Source organism: Cupressus sempervirens, chromosome 5 (assembly GCF_028749045.1).
Source record: "Cupressus sempervirens isolate cs-2001-9-10 chromosome 5, ASM2874904v1, whole genome shotgun sequence".
NCBI lineage: Eukaryota > Viridiplantae > Streptophyta > Pinopsida > Cupressales > Cupressaceae > Cupressus > Cupressus sempervirens.
In genome coordinates this window covers 340,302,895-340,321,701 of record NC_143122.1, presented here as the reverse complement: position 1 = coordinate 340,321,701, position 18,807 = coordinate 340,302,895, and the positions used below count along the sequence as shown (strand labels likewise).

The window sequence follows — 18,807 nt, the reverse complement described above, 5'->3', positions numbered from 1 at the left end:
CTCTATGTTTTATGAAAATAGATTTATATTTATTGTCTTTTGAACTATATTATATAAATACTTTCATTTTGGAAGGCAATAATAATATAGGAGAATTTTTTTGTTTTTTGTTGGACGCACATTAAACCTTCTAAGTAGTGCATTTTTTTCAGTGAAAAAATAAATAGTTCTTTCATGTTAATATATCTTAGTTTTACTGTTTTTAGATTTTTTATTTAAAGTTTGGTTTAACTTAATATTACTCTATTATGGAATATCTACTTGAGATATTTATTTAAAATTTATTAAATTTATTACTAGTTTTGTTTATTTATTTATTTATTTAAATGATTATACATGTAATTTCTAATAACTAGTGAATATATATTTATTTATTTTTCAATTTACAATATTTTATTGTTTATAATGACATTTTTTTAATAATAATTATATAATATTTAGATAGGAAACATTCATCTTGAATAATAAAATTCATATTTGTCGATGAAGGAGATATAACAATGAATGAATAATTAAAAATCCAATAAATTCAAATAATAAAAAATTCAAATAAAATCTAGGTAACACCATATAGGACAATATTATTCATCCCAAATAATTAAATAAATAATGTGGTCAAGAAAGAATACACTTGGTACATTTGACAAGTAAATTATATAAGAATTGTAGAGGTCGGCGTTAGAGGGCCATGACAATCTATAAGATTAAATCAAACACAAGGTCTCTGTTTGAAAAAAAATAGTAGAGTTTTAAGTTGTTCATTTTATTATGCAGGTGTCACTGACTTGAAGCATGTGGCTGAATACATGAGACCTCAAAATTGTCTTGAAAAAATCCATAAAAAATCCATAATGCCCATTAGATTTAGTTAAACTATTTCTGTATGGCCCCTCTTAAATAAGATTTACCAGTTCAAAGCGTTAAAAATACACTTACCATGAGTGTCTCTTATCCATCCAGCAGTATTACTTATTCTTCACATTCATTAGTAGGAAAAACAAATTGGTACCACAAACATGTTCACTTGGTACCACATACGGTTACAAATATTGATAACGATTGTCACTATGCAAAATAGTCTTTCACACAAATGCATATAAAGTGAATTGTTTGACAAACTGTCGCTCCTAATCCATGATATTTACAAAGCTGAACCATGTTTCCCAACCATTAAAACAACTGCCACGGGTGTCTCAGACAGCCAAATAAAGAAAGGTACCTTTCATAACTATCCTCCAACCATTTCCAATTTATTGCAGCATGGCTACAGCTGATCCATCTTTAAACCTGTAAACAGAGAGAATTGGTAAGGCTTGTCATTACATCAAACAGTATCACCAGACTCTAGAAAATTATAAGGTTCGCCAATAACAACATATGGATTACGATTTGCATTATTTTAGGTAATGCAACTTGTATCGTTTTCAAGAGGCAATGACTCGTCGTCTTTTGACACCCTTAACCACCCCCCAACAATTCATATGATCACGATGAAGAAAATGTAAGCACGAGACCAATAACTTCTTGTCGGATCACTGTCAGATTTTATAGAATTTGCATCTTATATATCATTTCATATGCAAAGCAAGTTTAAAAAGAATAGTGAGTGTGATAATAGTCCGCTACAAACAGCCTCCCCCTGCTTTACTCAATTAAAGATTTTATTTGCATATGCCATGCTCATCTTCACAAACAACTTGAACTGTATATTCAAGAGCTTAACACAAACAACAAAATAGGAAAAACTATCTCCAATCAAATCAGATGAAACACATTCACTGGATACACATAGGCAAAATGTGAATGATGTAGTAGTAGTAAATACCATAAACAATATTGACATGTTCATTTAGGTGGTATTTTTGCAGTGTATTGAATTGTATAAGGTTTTTGTCAAGATTGAAATGCATAATTTTGAGTCGATCTGTAAGTAGTTTTCAGGCTTGCTCATTAAACAGAGCTTATCCATAGATTTCATATGCTGGAAGATGTTTGACTAAAAGAGGAGTAAAAAATTTATTAAGACGAGAAGAGATACAAAAGGGAGAGCTCAGCAAAAAGGTCAGAGAGCTTATCCATAGATTTCATTTGCTTGAAGATGTTTTGACTAAAAAAGGGGTAAAGAATTTATTAAGACAAGAAGAGATACAAAAGGGAGAGCTCCGCAAAGAGCTCCATCCTGATCAACAAGGTCATCAATTTCACAAGATAATTCGAGGGGTAATTGCCCCCTATCCATAACATTCCAATCTTGCACATGATCAGAAGCCAATTTGCCCAAGCAATCTGCAACTTCATTCCACTCCTAAGGGGTGTAAGTAAAACAAATAGATTCCAGAGTTTTACAAAAGAGAAAAGTCTAACCAACACTTGAAGCTAGAGGCCAACTAACATCCGCAAGCACCTACAAAGTAAGCTAGTTCACCACCACTTGGGAGTCAGACTCAAAGTTAATCCTACACCATCCCCTTAAACAGCATTGTTCCACAACATGCAAAATGGCCAGCACCTCCATAAGATTGTTAGTATGACAACCCTTACACATCCAGAAAAGAAATAGAACATCATCAGAACTACGAGTCACTCCCCCAATGCCAACAGGACTTGGATTCCCCCGTGAAGAACCATCAATGTTGAGTTTTAGAACTCCACGAGTAGTAGTCCAATACCCCTCACAATTCACCCGTTGCTTCATCTACCGCCTATGTTGTCTAGGCAGACCATGCAACCATTGACCAGAAGCCCACAGGACCCCTCCCTAAAGATGAAAATTGAGGCGATTGCAAATGGTAGCATCACTTGGATCCATACCCCCATCTAGTACACACTTAGCCTAAATTGTTTCATGCAGAGTGAGAAATCTTCCACCAAAGTTGCATAACTCCAGTCCAGACATTTTGAAAGACTCTCATATTCCTCTCCAACCAAATATGCCAAAGAATGAATGAAGGACCAGCAAACCACGCAGCTTGAAAAGGAGAGGCTTTAGTGGGGGCACTCTCCAAGCGATCCTAGAAAGAAGACAAGGAGGAAGCATGCCTACAAGGACAACCCCCAAGCAATCCACCAAAGGTGCCAAATATGGGTAGGATAGGAACAATGAAAGAAAAGGTGGGAGACAGACTCCTCTCCATTACCGCACAACACACAAAATGAGGGGCCTTGAAATACACATTTACAAAGATTATCCCACATAAGACACCGATTGTGAGCCACCAGCCACATGAAGAAATTACATTTGGACCAGGAAAATTTATTCCAAATAGGTTTCCACCAAGGCATCATATCATCTCTAAATAATTGTCTAGTAAGCTCTTGATAGTATTTACCAAACAGAGCACCACCCCAAGCCAAAACATACGGCTCCGACAATGAGCAACTCTCTAGAAGCCAATATCCTAGAGAGTTCCAGGCGATTCTCTTTTGATCCCCCAGGTGGCCAATCTGAAGAGTCCTTCCAATTATATAGCCAACAACAAGGCCCAAGTGATAAGGGACCTTATAATAAACCACCTTATCCCATCCAGCAACAAGAAATGAATCACAAAGAATCTAAAGATGAGGTTACATAGACAAGATAGAAGGGTTACCATCCCAAGCATCAAACCAAAACAAAGCCACAGAGCCTCCTTTACATATCCAAAACAGACCTCTCTTAACTAACTTAGCACAATTCTTAAGAGTCTGCCATACCATAGAGCCACGAAATTCCAAAGGATGTGAGGAAATAGAACGCGGATCAGCAACCCTGAAATACTTCTAAGTGATTATATAGGCCCAAAGTTAATTTTGTCCAAAGCACCAACACCAATATTGTTTACCAGCCAAAGCTTGGCTACTTAAGTTAGCAAAGTGCAACCCAAGATCACCCTCCTCCTTAGACGGACAGTCTCCTAGCTGATTGAACTCCATTTTGAATTACGCAAATTACAACTCCAAAGAAACTGCCGAGAAAGAGCATCAAACTCCTTGAGAAAGTACACAAGAGGAGCCTGAAACATGCTCCTATAAATAGGAAGAGCTTGAATAACAAATTGAAGAAGAGTAACCCAAGCAGCAATAGAAAGCCACCTATGAGTCCAATTATTTACCTTCTCCCGAAGTTTGTTAAGTAGATTCTACCAAAAGAGATGTGGCTGCCTAGAAACAGTTATAGGAATATCAAGATATGTCAAGGGTACCGACCCAATCTGAAACCATGTAATATTAGCAATCTTCCTTTGAATAGCTTCAAAAGTATTAAAAAATTATATAGACTTATGTTCATTAATTTTATGGCCTATCGCCACCAAATAAATGTCAAGAGTATGTCGAATAGCCTCAGCTTCCTGAACCCGAGCAATACACGCAAGAGCAATGTCATCAACAAATTGAAGGTGACAAAGTGAGGGTAACCCATTATCCCAATGCCAACCATGAATAGAATTTTGAGAAACTTGATACATGATGAATCTCCCTAGGCCCTCTGCCATTATAATTAAGAGATAGGGGGAGAGAGAATCACCCTAGCGCAGACCCCTAGAGGCACTAAATAACTGGGAAGGTTGACCATTAAGAAGAACAGATAAAGATGCAGTAGTAATGCAGCTCATAGTCCAACTTACCCACTTCGGGCTAAAGCCAAAGGCAAGAAGAATATTTTTGAGGAAACTTTGTTTAACTCTATCATAGGCCTTGGCCATATCCAACTTAATTAACATAGGTCGCGCCCTTGAACTAGACATAGAGTGAATAGCTTCACAAAGCAATAACAACCCCATCTAAAATTTGTCCTCCTGCAACAAAACCTCATTGTTCTTCTAGGATAATAGTAGGGAACCACCTTTTGAGCCACTCAACAATCAACTTAGTAATAAATTTGTAGACCACATTACACAAAGCAATAGGCCTAAAAAACTCCAGTTGATAAGCCCCATCTTTTTTTGAAATAAGAACCAAGAAGGTAGAATTCAACGCCTAGAGCATCTGCTTGCTGGAAAAAGATTCCCTAACCACCTCCAACAAATCCTAATTAATAATATGCCAAAATTCTTGAATGAATTCAATAGGAAAACCATCAGGACCAGGAGCTTTTCCTCTATGCATACCAAAGATCACCTCCTCCAACTCAGCCAAAGAGAGCGGTCACATGAGAAAATCATTCATTTCTTGGGTAACAAGGGAATTAGGAATACAAGACAAAATAAGTCTCTTCATTTACTATAGGGACAGAGTCCTCAGAGAAAAGGGCAGAGAATTACCTTGTGGCCTCCTCGAACAAAGCAGGCAAGGAAGACAGCTAAAGACCTTCAAAGTTAACCAAAGAAGAGATATAGCTCAAATTCTAATGAGATTGCACCGTTTTATGAAAAAAGAAAGTGTTCCTATCACCCTCTTGGAGCCAATCAACTCCGACCTTTTGCTTTCAATATATTTCCTCACGAAGCTCCCATTCCTCCAAATCTTTAGAGGCAAGGGATTCAGCTTTACCCAAAGCCTTAGAGAAACCAAGATCCATAATCTACCTAGTAATGCAATCAAGATGCTCCTGAGCTTTCCCTTTCATGGTATGAAGATTCCCAAAATGTTTTCTCTTCTATTTTTTGAGCTTCCTTTTGACATATTGAAGCTTTTTAGAGAAAGAATGAATAGCAGTACCATAGGCAGGGGCACCATCTCTCTACCAACTAGCCATAAGATCATAAAGAGAGGAGTCTCGAAGCCACATCAATTGAAACTTGAAAAGAGGATTCTTAAGAATAATCACTCCAGTAGGAGAAAGTTTAATTGGCCAATGATCAAAACCATGCCAATCCAGAATTTTGGAAGAGAGAGTAAGAGAGCCACTAATCTAGAAGCAGGAAACCAAGAATCTATCCAAACGTTCAGAGATAGCTTCAGCCCCAAATCTTCTGTTATTCCAGGTATATAGCCAATTAGCTGGCTTGATATCATAAAGATGCAACATATCAATATTTTGATGAAGAAGATCAAAGGAAGGCCCCAACCAAGCTAAGCCACCCCTCTTGTCCTCAAGAATTAGAACTGAATTGAAATCTCCTGCTAAAACCCAAGGATGGTAAGGATGACAATTTCTTACATACCGAATGTGTGACCAAAGTCCCACCTTTCCCACATTAGTAATCATAGGCGCATAGGCATTAGTAACTAGAACCACCTCACCGAAATCCAATGAAGAGGCCACTAAAGAAAGGGTGGAGTGAGAAGATATCCAACCAAGAGGAGAGATTTTCTGTGTATCCCAAAAGACAACCAAACCATCGGCACTCCCCATGGCACCTACACACTGGCACAATCCATGAAGCCAAATGCTAGGGGTACAGTGGACCAAAGACTCAACAGAATGCTTAGTCTCCTAGACACAAAAGATATCTGGAGAATGATCAATCACCAACTTGTGAATAGCCTTTTGTCTAGGGATGCTATTCAACCCTCGAACATTCCATGAGAATATAATTATCATTGAGTAGAGTGGGGGAAATGAGCATCCATGGGTTTCACAACCCCAAACTCTATCAACACATTTGCTATTTTGGTCTTCTCCTGATCCTTTTTACACCCACTCTTTAAAGGAGGATTAAAAGAAACCCGTTTAAAAGGCCTTTGTATCAAACCCAAAGTAGAGGAGACCCCTTACCATTCCCAGATGCCTACACATCCTTAACCAAGTCTGCCAAAACCATGTCATTATCCTAAGGCACAACAGGAGTCACCAAAACTTCAGACTCAGGAGCAGTAGGGACCTCACTCTACTAATGAACCACCATTTGGGAAGCCACACAAGATTCATGAGGTGGAACTCCCCCATTTGAGCCAATCAAATCAAAAGAAAAGTTAGGAGGCATACCCTCCTCTACGGCCATACTATGAAGCACCTCAAATCGATTAACACCATAATCAATTTGCCAGTCTTTAAAGCGTCTTTTATGTCTACGTACCATAGCTCAAGGGCAAACAAAAATAATGTCATCCTTATCTGGGCCAACCTAAGTTACTGGGGCTTTTCCTTTACCTGGATTACTCACTTGAATATTCCCCTTGGTTGAATTATCCATCTGATCTTTATTCGCTTGGGCACCACTGTTACCAACAGCAGAACCGTCAACCCCCTTAGAAGTTGAAGCCCAAGGGCACTAACATTACAAATGACCATACTCATGACATATCTGACACCAAAAGGGGAGGGATTCATAATCCAGCTGTTGCACCTAGGAAAAAGACCCAAGACAAATCTCCAAAGAATCTGGTAATGGGTTACTCAAATCAATTTCAACATAGATTCGAGCAGAAGAAATAATCTTAATATCTAGGGATTGATGCATTATCGCAGCCGGCTTTCCAAGCAAAGTCAGAATTTGACGAAGAATGTCTTCTTACCAGAATTCAAGAGGAAGACATGGCAAGCAATCCCAAACGGGCACTCTTGAGGGGAGATCCTCTGAAGAATTAAATCCTGAATGCCAAGGTTTAACAAATAACCCCATATGGTTGTAAAAATAAGGGCCTCCTTCAAAAACATGATCCCGATCAGACATGCAAGAAAACACTACAAAGAAATAGCTATTCCCAGCCCAGCATGAACTCAATATCTCCATCCACTTGCCACGAATGCCAAATCCATGTCTCAAGAGCTGATAAGGATATCCACACTCCAAGAAATTTACATATCAGTGCATGCTTAGTCCAATACTCAATGTCCTCCCTTAGAGCCTCCAAAGGAATAACCAGAACAAGGCGATCCTGACTTCGTGGAATACATCCATTAACTTTTTTTAGCTTGGAGCTCTCTCCCGTGTAAAACGATTCAGATTTGCTTGCATGCACTTGAGGAGAAGATCCATCTGCCATTACCAACACAGAAGAAACCCTAGGCCCTGCCATGGGAACAACAAAACCCCCAATCCAACAATGTCTGCAAATGCTCACCAAAATCTGGAGCCCACACTAACTTTGCCAAGCAGCCGTCAATCAAAAAAGAACTGTAAATAATTTCAGCAAGAAAGGCAAACAGCAAACACGGGCTAGGGATTGAACCCTAGCCCAGCACACATCCATAGATATTGATATTGCTTGAAAAGAACAAAAGCATAGATGGCAGACTTGCAGGTTATGCATGCAACTTTTCAGATGACAGAAATCAGTGAGCTTTCACAAGATTTACTCACATATTTTGTGCCGCTGGTTTTCGGGTTGCCAAGTCTCTCAGAGGTCTGTTGAATATTCTGTTGGCAAATGCAAGACTTTGAGGTGTTTCAACTTGGTTGCAAAGTTGTGGAAAAAATTGAAATTGAAGAACAAAGAGAAGAAATAGAAGACCATGGAAAACCTTTACTGCCAATAACCAAGCATTTTATTTATCTACCATAACACACTGAGTATAAATAAGGCAATGCAAGCTAGATGAAGAGCCAACACACCAATTTGGTAGCATCAAGCCTACAAACTATAAAAAGCCTCCTAGGATAGAGATGCATTTGTGACCAAAAAGATATCCCCAAATGATTATAATTGGAGACAGCTGGGATGATTATGATTTCAGACGGGTCGGACCTAAAATATTCTGAATTTTCATGAACAAAAGTCTTTACTTCAAGATAACAAGAATCTAAAAGGAGTTCCAAAAAAAATATGGGGATATAGAATTCAATCGATACCTAGACCTTTACTGATGCCGATTAAAGCTTACACAATGAGTCCAAACCATCTTGCAAGTGTCCAAAGGGGGCTGGTAAAATGCTTGATACTAGCAATTTCTTAAAAATACAAGCATGAGAATAGTTAACCCATTAATGATTAGCCTAAAGAAAAAATTGACACACATAGGAGCAAGTATTACCTATTAAGTATTTTGAATGCAATCACTATTTAAGGATAGACATCTAGAAATGACTAAATTAGCATAGTTGAAAAGGCTGCAAAAAGAAAAAAACGATTGAACCTCACACACATTGTCCTCTTTAGTGCAAAAACTAAAGATTTAGAAAATGGCTTTAGATAATGCCAGTGAGAAGTATAGCACTGCAAGAAAATATTACCAATGCATATGGAAAATGGAAGAAAAGGAAAAACCTGCATCACTTAAAGTAGGATCACTTAAGTGTACAGAACTTCAAACCCTACTTGTTCTGAAAGGTGCCCTACCACATCAAACCAAAGAAAGAATCATACATACACTAGATGGACTAAAAAGTTCAGATTACAGTCAAACAAAAAAATTAAAAAGTTAACATAATTTTAACAATAGCCCTTGTTCAAAAACCCACCATCAATGACACACAAGTAGAAGAGCATTTGGCAACGCATACATCATACAAGGCCATTTTACTACTAGTTGGTTAAGATGTTCAAAATATGAAACAAATGCCTAAAAAGGAATGCTTGGATATTGAACAAAGGAGATGAATTATGGAACTAAGCAGAAGCAAATTGATGGGGCCAACAAAGGCTTCAAATAATGTAGAATGAATCAGAATGATAATGTAGGGGGCTCAAGAAAGGCAATATAGTTCTTTACAATGCATGTTTTGTTCAAAGAAGCCATAAACTACAGATTTTTGCCTCTCAATACCACATGAGTCAATACCACATGACCACATGTTTCATGCACAATCATTAAATCTAAAACCTGTAATCACGGTGTTACCAATAGTTTAAACTGTGTGCATGTAATTTTGAACATAATAAAGAGCAAATTAAAACAATATTAACCCATTCTACTCAAAACACAAACAACACTCAGACTAAGTATAAGAGCTAGTAACCATCCGTGAGGTCGTTGGATGTGGGTATTTGTGCTGGCAACATAAGATTGCACGTAAATTCATAAAACAGTTTGGATGAGAATGGATTTATAGAATTTTTAGCTTGATGGATCAATTAGTTAGGATTAAAAAATGAAATCAAATGGCATGTATTGGTCAAGAGCCTTGGGAAGATGAGAAGAGAATGAGTGTCCTAAATTGGTTGGAGGAATTGGTGGGATAGGGATGTAATGTCCCCTTCTTGCACCTAGTCAGTTTGAGGTTCCCAGTAGCTTATTCTCGAGTTCATGTAGGCTAAGTAGATGTGATTAGTGAATTCACTGTCTTGAGAAGAGCTCCAGCAGGTATTTTCAATGTATCCTGGCAGCATTTTTAATTTTTAACAGATTGTTATTTTTCAAGTTGGTAAGTGTTATTTTTAGCACTTGATCTTGGCCTCTATATCCTATCAATTTAAAGTGCAATGCTTACCAGTTCGCTGCTTTGGTGAGTCCCAGGATCACATTTGATTTATTTCACTTGAAGTGTTTTTTTGATTTAGAGTTGCTTTAAGAATTAAGTGAGAGAAGACATGTTCATGGCAATTCCCCTATTCCTATGTCCTGGAAATGTTAGCGTTAATTTGTTTTAAATGGTAACTATGGAGATTATTAATTTAAAAGGTTTATATCTTGCCTCCTAAAGTGACAGCAAGATTAAAGGTGACGTAAAGAGTTTTACAAATACTATGCTATGGGCTCAAAAAGTGTAGTGAACCTCTTTGGATTAACTTCATGTCATTTCATAAAGTGAAATGGGAGGGAAACTAATTCACATTCAAATGTAATTGCCCTAATTCTCTCACTTTATAAATATGGGTTTGAGCTCTCATTTGGATATAGATAAATTGTAGGAGATGCTGCTGCAATCTTTGCTGGCTTGGGACAAAAACCCTCTTCTTATGCTAGTTTTGGTGGTGAACCATCCACCCTAGCTGATTGGTATTTTTGGTTTGTGATTTGAGGTGAATTTTTCAGTGTGATTTTAACTTCTAGCTTTGGAAAAGATGAAGATATATGCATTTTTTTGATATAGGTTAGTATTTTTGGTTTGAGGTTTTCAGTAAATTTCTTTGTGATTTTAATTTCTCGGTTTGGAAAGGATTAAAATTTAATACATATGCATTTTATTGATATGGGTAACTTGTTTTTGGTGGGGTATGTACTTTCTTGAGTATGGATTGAATTTTGAAAATACTGAAAGCTTTTTCAGTATGCTGGTGTGCCTTTTCAGGAAAACCGGGTACAAAAATTTATGCTAACAACTCAGTGGTTCAAAGAGACTTCATTCTGGTTAGTGTTCATTGTGTCCCTCACAGCTTACCACCGTCTTTGAGTATCTCGAGGTGATTTTTGGTCAATTGGCAATTATTGATTTGTCAAGGCAAATTGCTGTACCGGGGTACCCTAAGGGCCATAACTCATTGGGGTTAATCTGCACTTTCTTCAGGTATGGAATTAATTTTTAGAGGTGCCTATTATTGCTGACTAGCTCAGATTTTATGCTGTATGGGAGCTTTTAATATCATCCCAAGAATTAACCTTGTCATACTTGGGAACCTACTAGCAGGTTTATTTCCTGAATATTACCTTTCATGTTTTGAAGACTAAAGTTCTGCAACATGTTTTAAAACTGATTTGAAATGTTTTGAATGAGATTGATGAAGATTGTATGAAGACTGGTTGTAATCAGCTCATTATTTTTTATATAATGTTGCAAATATATCATGCTTGTGTATGTTCTAAATCATGAATGAAATCTTCTAACATCAAAGAGCAAAATACTTTCATTAGTTAAATTAGTTGCAAACATATTTCAAAAAAGAAAAGTCCAAGGGATCAAGAGGAGAATCAAGAGTGGAGATTCTCCTAGATGAAGTGGATGGATAACATGGAAAGGGTTCTTGGGAGTACCCTTGAGGGAAGTTTAAGTCCTTTGATCCATGTGACATGTTACCAAGTCCGTGTCACACATGCAAAGGCCCATGCCTTGTGCACAAGAGGCCGTGACTTTGTACATGTGAGGATAGAGGATTTGATGAGAGGGTTGACAAGATTAGGCACATGCCAGTGGGGAATTAAGGGATGCAGTCAAATGATCCACTCAATAAAAAGTGGAAGATATCTTAGTTACCGTGTACACCCTTAAGGCATCCCACACTCGTAGTAGCTATGCCTGCGTACAGGTTTGCTTGGGGGCATACCCAGGTATGTACCAAGGCATACCCAGGCATACCCAAAGGCACTAAGCACCAAAAAGTGACAAAAAGAAGCTTTTTAACTTCTTTTTGCATCCAAAATTCCTTAAGTGTCAATTTGCTTAATACAAAGATTATTTTCTCTCTTTTTCTCTTTTCTATAATTGGATTTTTCTCACCTTTTTAACACTTTATGCAGCTTATCATTGCTGCCCATCGAATCCATAGGGTCTCCACTCCCAAACCCCCATTAGTATTTGGGATCTCCTGACATAAATTGAATACTTTTTTCTTTATCGATAAACAGCCAAAGCCTTGTATTATATTAATGATCTAAGAAATTTAATACTTAAATAACTAAATTTAGCACTATTAAATGCCAATCTATGAAGATAAATATTAAAAAATTAACTATCAATTGGTATTTAAGATTTACCTTTATCACTACCAATTTTGCATTTGGCATTGATCAATAATGAAGTATTATAATATCAAATGTACTTAGTTTTGCAATTATGTATTGCTTTAAATTTTGAGTGTGTATATATATAAACACGTACCAAAGGGCAAATAAATTCTGCTGATACCCACATACCCAGTTCTTGTACCCATAGGGAAACTTGGGAAGATATAGTTAAACTAAATAAATGAGATATTTATATATTTTTTGGGACAAAGCTAGGAGACAATAAATAATTGGATTTATCTACCTAAGGCAGACTATAGAAGGGTGATTAAAGGATTTAGGAGCTGAATAGAGATCGATAGTAGATGAATGGTAATTTTATTAATTGAATAGTAAAATATTATTTGATTAATAAGAAGATGGAAATGGGCTAACTGATTGAATAATTAGGGATGTATTCAATCAATTGAAGAAGAAATAGTTGGGTAATGATGATTTTCAATTTTAGATGTCCAAACAAACTAAGCATCATCATTTACTTGTCTTTATGTAGCCTGTAGAAAATAGGTATTGTACAATTATCAAATGCCAATAAATATAAGCTCAATCAGAGTAATCCCTATCCCTATTTTGTGACCTATCCCAGCAAGGCAATTTTTTTAATTCGTTATCTTGTGAAGAAGGTTCTAACTTATTTAGGCTAACATAAGGGTTTTAGCTTACATTTGATTACTATCACACTAGTGTTTATAAGTCTAATAGAGCATTATTAGTTCCTGCCTTTGGCAGGAAACTAATGGAATCACCAAGTTCCATATTAGTTCTATAATCTAAATATTTCATTGATATACCAATATTTGCAAAAGATTTATTAATTTGCATATTTTTTTGAAATTGAAAAATACAATTTTTTTAAAACTTTATTGGTTCATGATGAAAAAGGCAATGGAAAAATTCAATTTTCTTCATAAAAAATAAAACTATTTTTTTCAACACCTCTATTAATGCAAGCATTAATTGCAACCTTATCTTTTTTTGTAACAAGTGGATAAACATTTTTTTTAAATAATCATTTTTCAAACACCTCTATTAATGAATGCATTAATTTCAATTTTATCTTTTCCACATTTCTGACAAGTGGATAAACTTTTTTTTTAAAAACAATTAGTTTTAAGCGATGTTTATCTTGTAATTTGTAAAATGTTATTCAAATATAGATATTTTAATCAAATATAGACATTTTAACTCTTTTAAATTGTCAATTTTTAAAAATTATTTTTTATATAGTTTAATTTTATATTATTTTAATTTTAATTTGTATATAAGTTTAAATTAGAATTTAATTATTTTTATTTTTACATATCTAAACCAATGCTTTTAATACATTTTCTTCTTTTTTTAATTTATATATATATAATTTTATTAGATTATACTTTTATTTAACATATGTAATTTTTACTATATTGATATTTTTAATTTATACTTTAAAATGCATAATATTAATTTTGTATCAATTTTAATAAAGTTCAAATTATTTAGCTTGGTATTTATAAGTGTGTTTGATTTTTTTAAAGCATAAATGTTATTTTTAAATTAATTTATTTTTATTTTCTTTATGCATTATATTTAACCTTAAGAATATTGTCTAGCTTCTACAATTGGATGAATTTATCACTTCAACAAGATATATCAAACAATTTACTAATTGAAATTAATCAATTTAACTCTTTTTGAAAAAAAAAATACAAATTTATCTATATCTCATGTATAATTAGTTGATAAATATCTTTGGTATGATAAATGTTCTTTAGGATGTCATCTAATTTTAATTTAGCATGATACTATAATGTTTATTTATATATTCTTTTACTATTTTAATTAATATACATCATTGCAGTTATATAATTTAATAATATATTACCTATTTAATAATATATTAACTATACTCATAATTTAATTTAGTTTAGCACTATAATGTTATATTTTTCATTACTATTTATTTGTTATTTTATTAAATTAAATATATTATATTTTAACCAAAATCTACTTCAATCAACCATAAAATCATGAAGGCAGGAACTTTGGCGCATGCGCCCTTTGTTACTTTTCCTACTAATAAAGGTTATAAACAAGTAAAAGATAGTTTTTAGGGTCGTTGGATCACTCCAAAACAAGAAATCAATTTGGTGTATGATACCCCTCTCTATGCAAGCAACCATTTCACAAGGGAATTCTCCATGGACCTTATATTTTATTTAAGTCAGACGTACAAACCTACCACCCTCTAAATTTAAACCTTGTATTATACTTAGGTAAATGGAAATATTCTTCTCAAACTTCTTGATGTAACTGTGTCAAACAAAAACATATGTTTTATTTTCTATTTCAAAAAAATACATCCTAGATATTTTCATCCAAAAATAAGACATTGCAAATCTTTTTTCTTCTTATAAAGATTGATATTTAACTTTTCATTCAATGAATAAATTATTAACCAGCTATATAAATGGTTAAACATCAGTTCTGAACTTAGAAGCATCGCACACTTAGCTTTAGCCCATTTGAACAAGTTTAGTATGAAAGCATTAATTATTTTCTGACCAAATACATTAATTATTTAAACTTTATCAAATTGCGCGTTCCATTATTGCAACATTTAAGTCATTTTAGGGTGGAAAAACAGGTTTCTCACTCTAAACTGCAATCCTACAAATGCAAACACAGCAGGCCCTTCTTAAAAAAAAAAAAAATGTTTCCACACTCAAAACTTTGTAAAAACAGGTTTCTCAGTCTAAACTGCAACCCCACGAATGCAAACACAGCAGGCCCTTCTCAAAAAAAAAAAGTTCCCACACATAAAACTTTGTAGAAGGTTGTTTACGTGTAACTTTCACATAATTCTAGAATAGAGTGCGGGAGAGAGAAATCTCCCAAATAAGAAAATATAATTGTTTAAAAATTGGCTATAAGGGAGTACAATAAAAGAGGCCATACCTGTTAACAAGGCTGATAGTGACGCGAGGATTATTAGCTTTAATCCTATTCCAATCCTCCTCACCTTCCTTTAACCTTTCCATTAACTCATTCACAGCTCCATAACTGCCACCACACTCTATCGTCTTCAGCGTTTTCACCTTCTCCAATCCATCTGGAACTTTCTTCGCTCTCGGACAATCCCATACCTTTAGTGTCTTGAGGCGTTCCATTGATCTGTCCTCTAATGCAGGGAACTCTTCCAAGAGGGGGAAGCCCTGAACTGACAGCTGAACGAGCCTTGCAAATCCCCTTGACTCTCCAAAATGCTTTGGTAATTTTGTGCATTTGTGATTACCAATTAGAGATAATACTTCTAAGTTGAGGATGTTTTGTAGTTCTGGATAATCACAACTACAATAAGTCAAAACAAGCTCTCTCAAATTTCCCGCAAGGCATAGCCAACTTGGCACAGAGAATTGGCATAGATGAAGTGTTCCAATATATTTCATGCATTTCATTGTTTCCGGGAAAGGCGGAAGAATCACTTCTGTATCCTGTTCCTTCTGAGGAACATTATTCCATAATCCAAGATGCCGCATTTTCACCAGGCGTGCAAGGATCCCATCTTCAACACTTCTCAAACACTGTTTATCATTTATAGAAATCCTCAGTTCCTGGAGATTGATCATGTTGCTCACATCCTTTAGATTTAACCACTCGTTCTCTTCAAGACCAAGCTTCAACCATGATGATCTCAGCGTCTTCAGATTGACAAGCTTCTGTATTCCCTTAGGCATACAATACAACATTTCAGAGCATAATAATACACTGAGATAGGATAGACAATTGAGTTCTCCTATCCAGTCAGGTAGCCTTTGCAGGTTTGCACAAAATGAAAGATCAAGAAACTGGAGATACTTCAGTCTCCTCACACAATCTGGCAGCTCATTAATTTTTGTCCCAGATAAAGTTAAAATCTTGAGAAGTTGCATGTTGCCAACTGATTTTGGTAAGGTGCTGATCTGAGTATAACCAAAGTCAAGAACCCGCAGCACTTTGAGACGATCAAACAAGTTCTCTGGAATATTTCGAATTTTAGAGTTTTCCGACAGTGAAAGAGTGCGCAGAAATTTCTGACTGCGAAGACTGCTCTGTGAAATAGCATCAGTATCCATACCTTGTTGAGCCAATAATATCCTACGGCAACTTTTCAGCAGAGATGGAGGTGCAAATTCACATCTGTTTTCCATAGAAATATAAATGGCCAAATCCATCATTAGTTCGTGAACAGAGCAAGACAGTGATGCATCTAAAGACCGCCCCGTTACATCAACTAAACATAAATCTGCAAGCTGAAGCAGGTAACTCAACCCAGCGTCCAGCTCATCTTCTCCGGAATATGATGGAGTAACAAGTCCCTCTGCTATCCACAAATGTATGAGATATTCGCAGGAAATAATATAATCCTTGGGAAAGAAACAAAAGTAGGCAAAGCAGACTTTCAGGTGTCGAGGCAGGGAGTCATAACTCGGCTTCAGAATCTGCAAGATGGGCTCCTTTGATATCAACAATTCTTTCAATTTTAACTCCCACTCTCCTTCTAGATTGAGGTTTGCCATAGATGCAGCAACCAATTTCACTGCGAGTGGCAACCTTCCACATTCCCTTTCAACTGAACGTGCCAAACTCTCCAGATACTTTGGTGGTCTGTTTCCCTCGGACTTGGGGAAAGCATGAATGCAGAACAGCTTCCAACTATCTTCAGCTGACAGAAGCTCCATTTCATATGTATGGACATTCATAGTTGGAAAAAGAGACCTAGTTCTAGACGTGACTACAATTTTGCATTTGCTTTTCCGGCCCCCGGGAAGCCCGATTCTTGTAAGGATACTATTTATCACGCTGTTCTCCGAATTTGTGGTCCACAGATCGTCCACAACAATTAAACAACTTTTTCCTTCTAAAAAACCATAAATGACCTCCGAGCCTCTAACTTCACTGATACCCTCGTCTATCTCTAACCCTAATTGCGATCCAAGCTCGACTTGCAAACGTTTAAGAGAATAAAACTGGGACAGAGTAATCCAAGCAGACTTTTCATACCTCTCATAAGCCCTGCCATACACCTGCTGCATCAGGAAGGATTTTCCAATGCCCCCCATGCCCGTGAGGGTAAGGACGGTCACAGAAGGATCCTCTAAAAGACTCAAAATGTCCTCCACTTTGTCTTTGATGCCAACTGGCGCTGAATCACTGACCCATTTATCCGATCTTCTTCCTCTTGAGTACCCTATTCCCCTGTTACTCCATGAATCACTCAGTTGACGACCTCGCTCGATCACAGACATAACTCTCTCTTTCAACTCCTTGATCCTCTTCCTCATAGCCAAGCGGCGCAAGATCCTGTCGCTGCCCAGACATGACTGAGTCGGAGGCACAACGGCACACAAATCCATAATGTCCTCGGTGTCAAGGCAAATATCTCCGACTTGTTGCAGCCATTCTTTCACGGCATCGCTCTGCTTGCTGTCCTCGTCATCAGAACCATACAGATAACCACTAATTCGGGCAAGTTTCTTCTCCAGCCATTGAAATTCTTTTCTGAAACTCATCGCCAGCGAGTCCTCATCAAACCCCGTTTTATCTAACTTCGTGAAAATGGCGTTTATACGTGCGGCCACAATTCCAGCTGCCATGATGACGATGGAAGCGCTGCTTCAGATCTGGTTTCTTCCTTCCTGCTTATTCCATAACGGGCTTCCTGGTTATCGTAGAGGGGGTCTCTGTGGAACGAAAATTGGCGAATCTCTCGTTGACAAGCTATCTAATTTAATTAGCGAATCTGTCATTTACAAGCTATCTAATTTAATTAGAAAATTCTACAGGAATAAAACGAATCAAATCAGACAGGAAACATCAAATAATCATGAAGTATTCGAACAGATAACTAAGCAACATCTTTCCCATATTCTTATTACTTTTGCTTTACATAAATTCTATGTTTATTTTCCATCTGTCCATCAATTTTTCATATTTATTTTTTTCTATATAATTCTCGAACAGATACCTAAGCAACATCTTTCCCATATTCTTACTACTTTTGCTTTACATAAATTCTATTGCCTTTCCATCTGTCCATCAATTTTTCATATTTATTTATTTTTATATAATTCTCGTATATATCTACTTGAATAATAAAAAGACTTATGCCAATTCACAATTGTATGTTCACCTTTTCTTTTTTTAGAACAAAATAAATTATAAATAAAAGCTACAAAAGTAGTTGGAAAAAAATGATGACTTGTACGACTACTGTATCAAGACTTGGCAAAGACTACATCAGCTAAATGACATATTTACAAGGTTGTAAAAGAAGAAAAGCCACTTGTAAAAATACCTAGTTGCATGATGAAAATTATTAGAAAACA

At 36.0% G+C, this 18,807-nt stretch overlaps 1 protein-coding gene across 1 annotated transcript; it reads right to left on the bottom strand.

Moving 5' to 3' along the window:
* Positions 1–838: 838 nt before the first annotated feature.
* On the bottom strand, positions 839–18,217 carry LOC149556081 (putative disease resistance protein RGA3). Its single transcript, XM_089830228.1, has 2 exons — positions 15,398–18,217; positions 839–1,287 (listed from the first exon to the last, which is right to left on the bottom strand). Exons 1-2 carry the CDS (start codon positions 18,073–18,075, stop codon positions 1,251–1,253), a joined length of 2,715 nt encoding a protein of 904 aa, XP_089686354.1. The 5' UTR covers positions 18,076–18,217; the 3' UTR covers positions 839–1,250.
* Between the last annotated feature and the right edge of the window lie 590 nt (positions 18,218–18,807).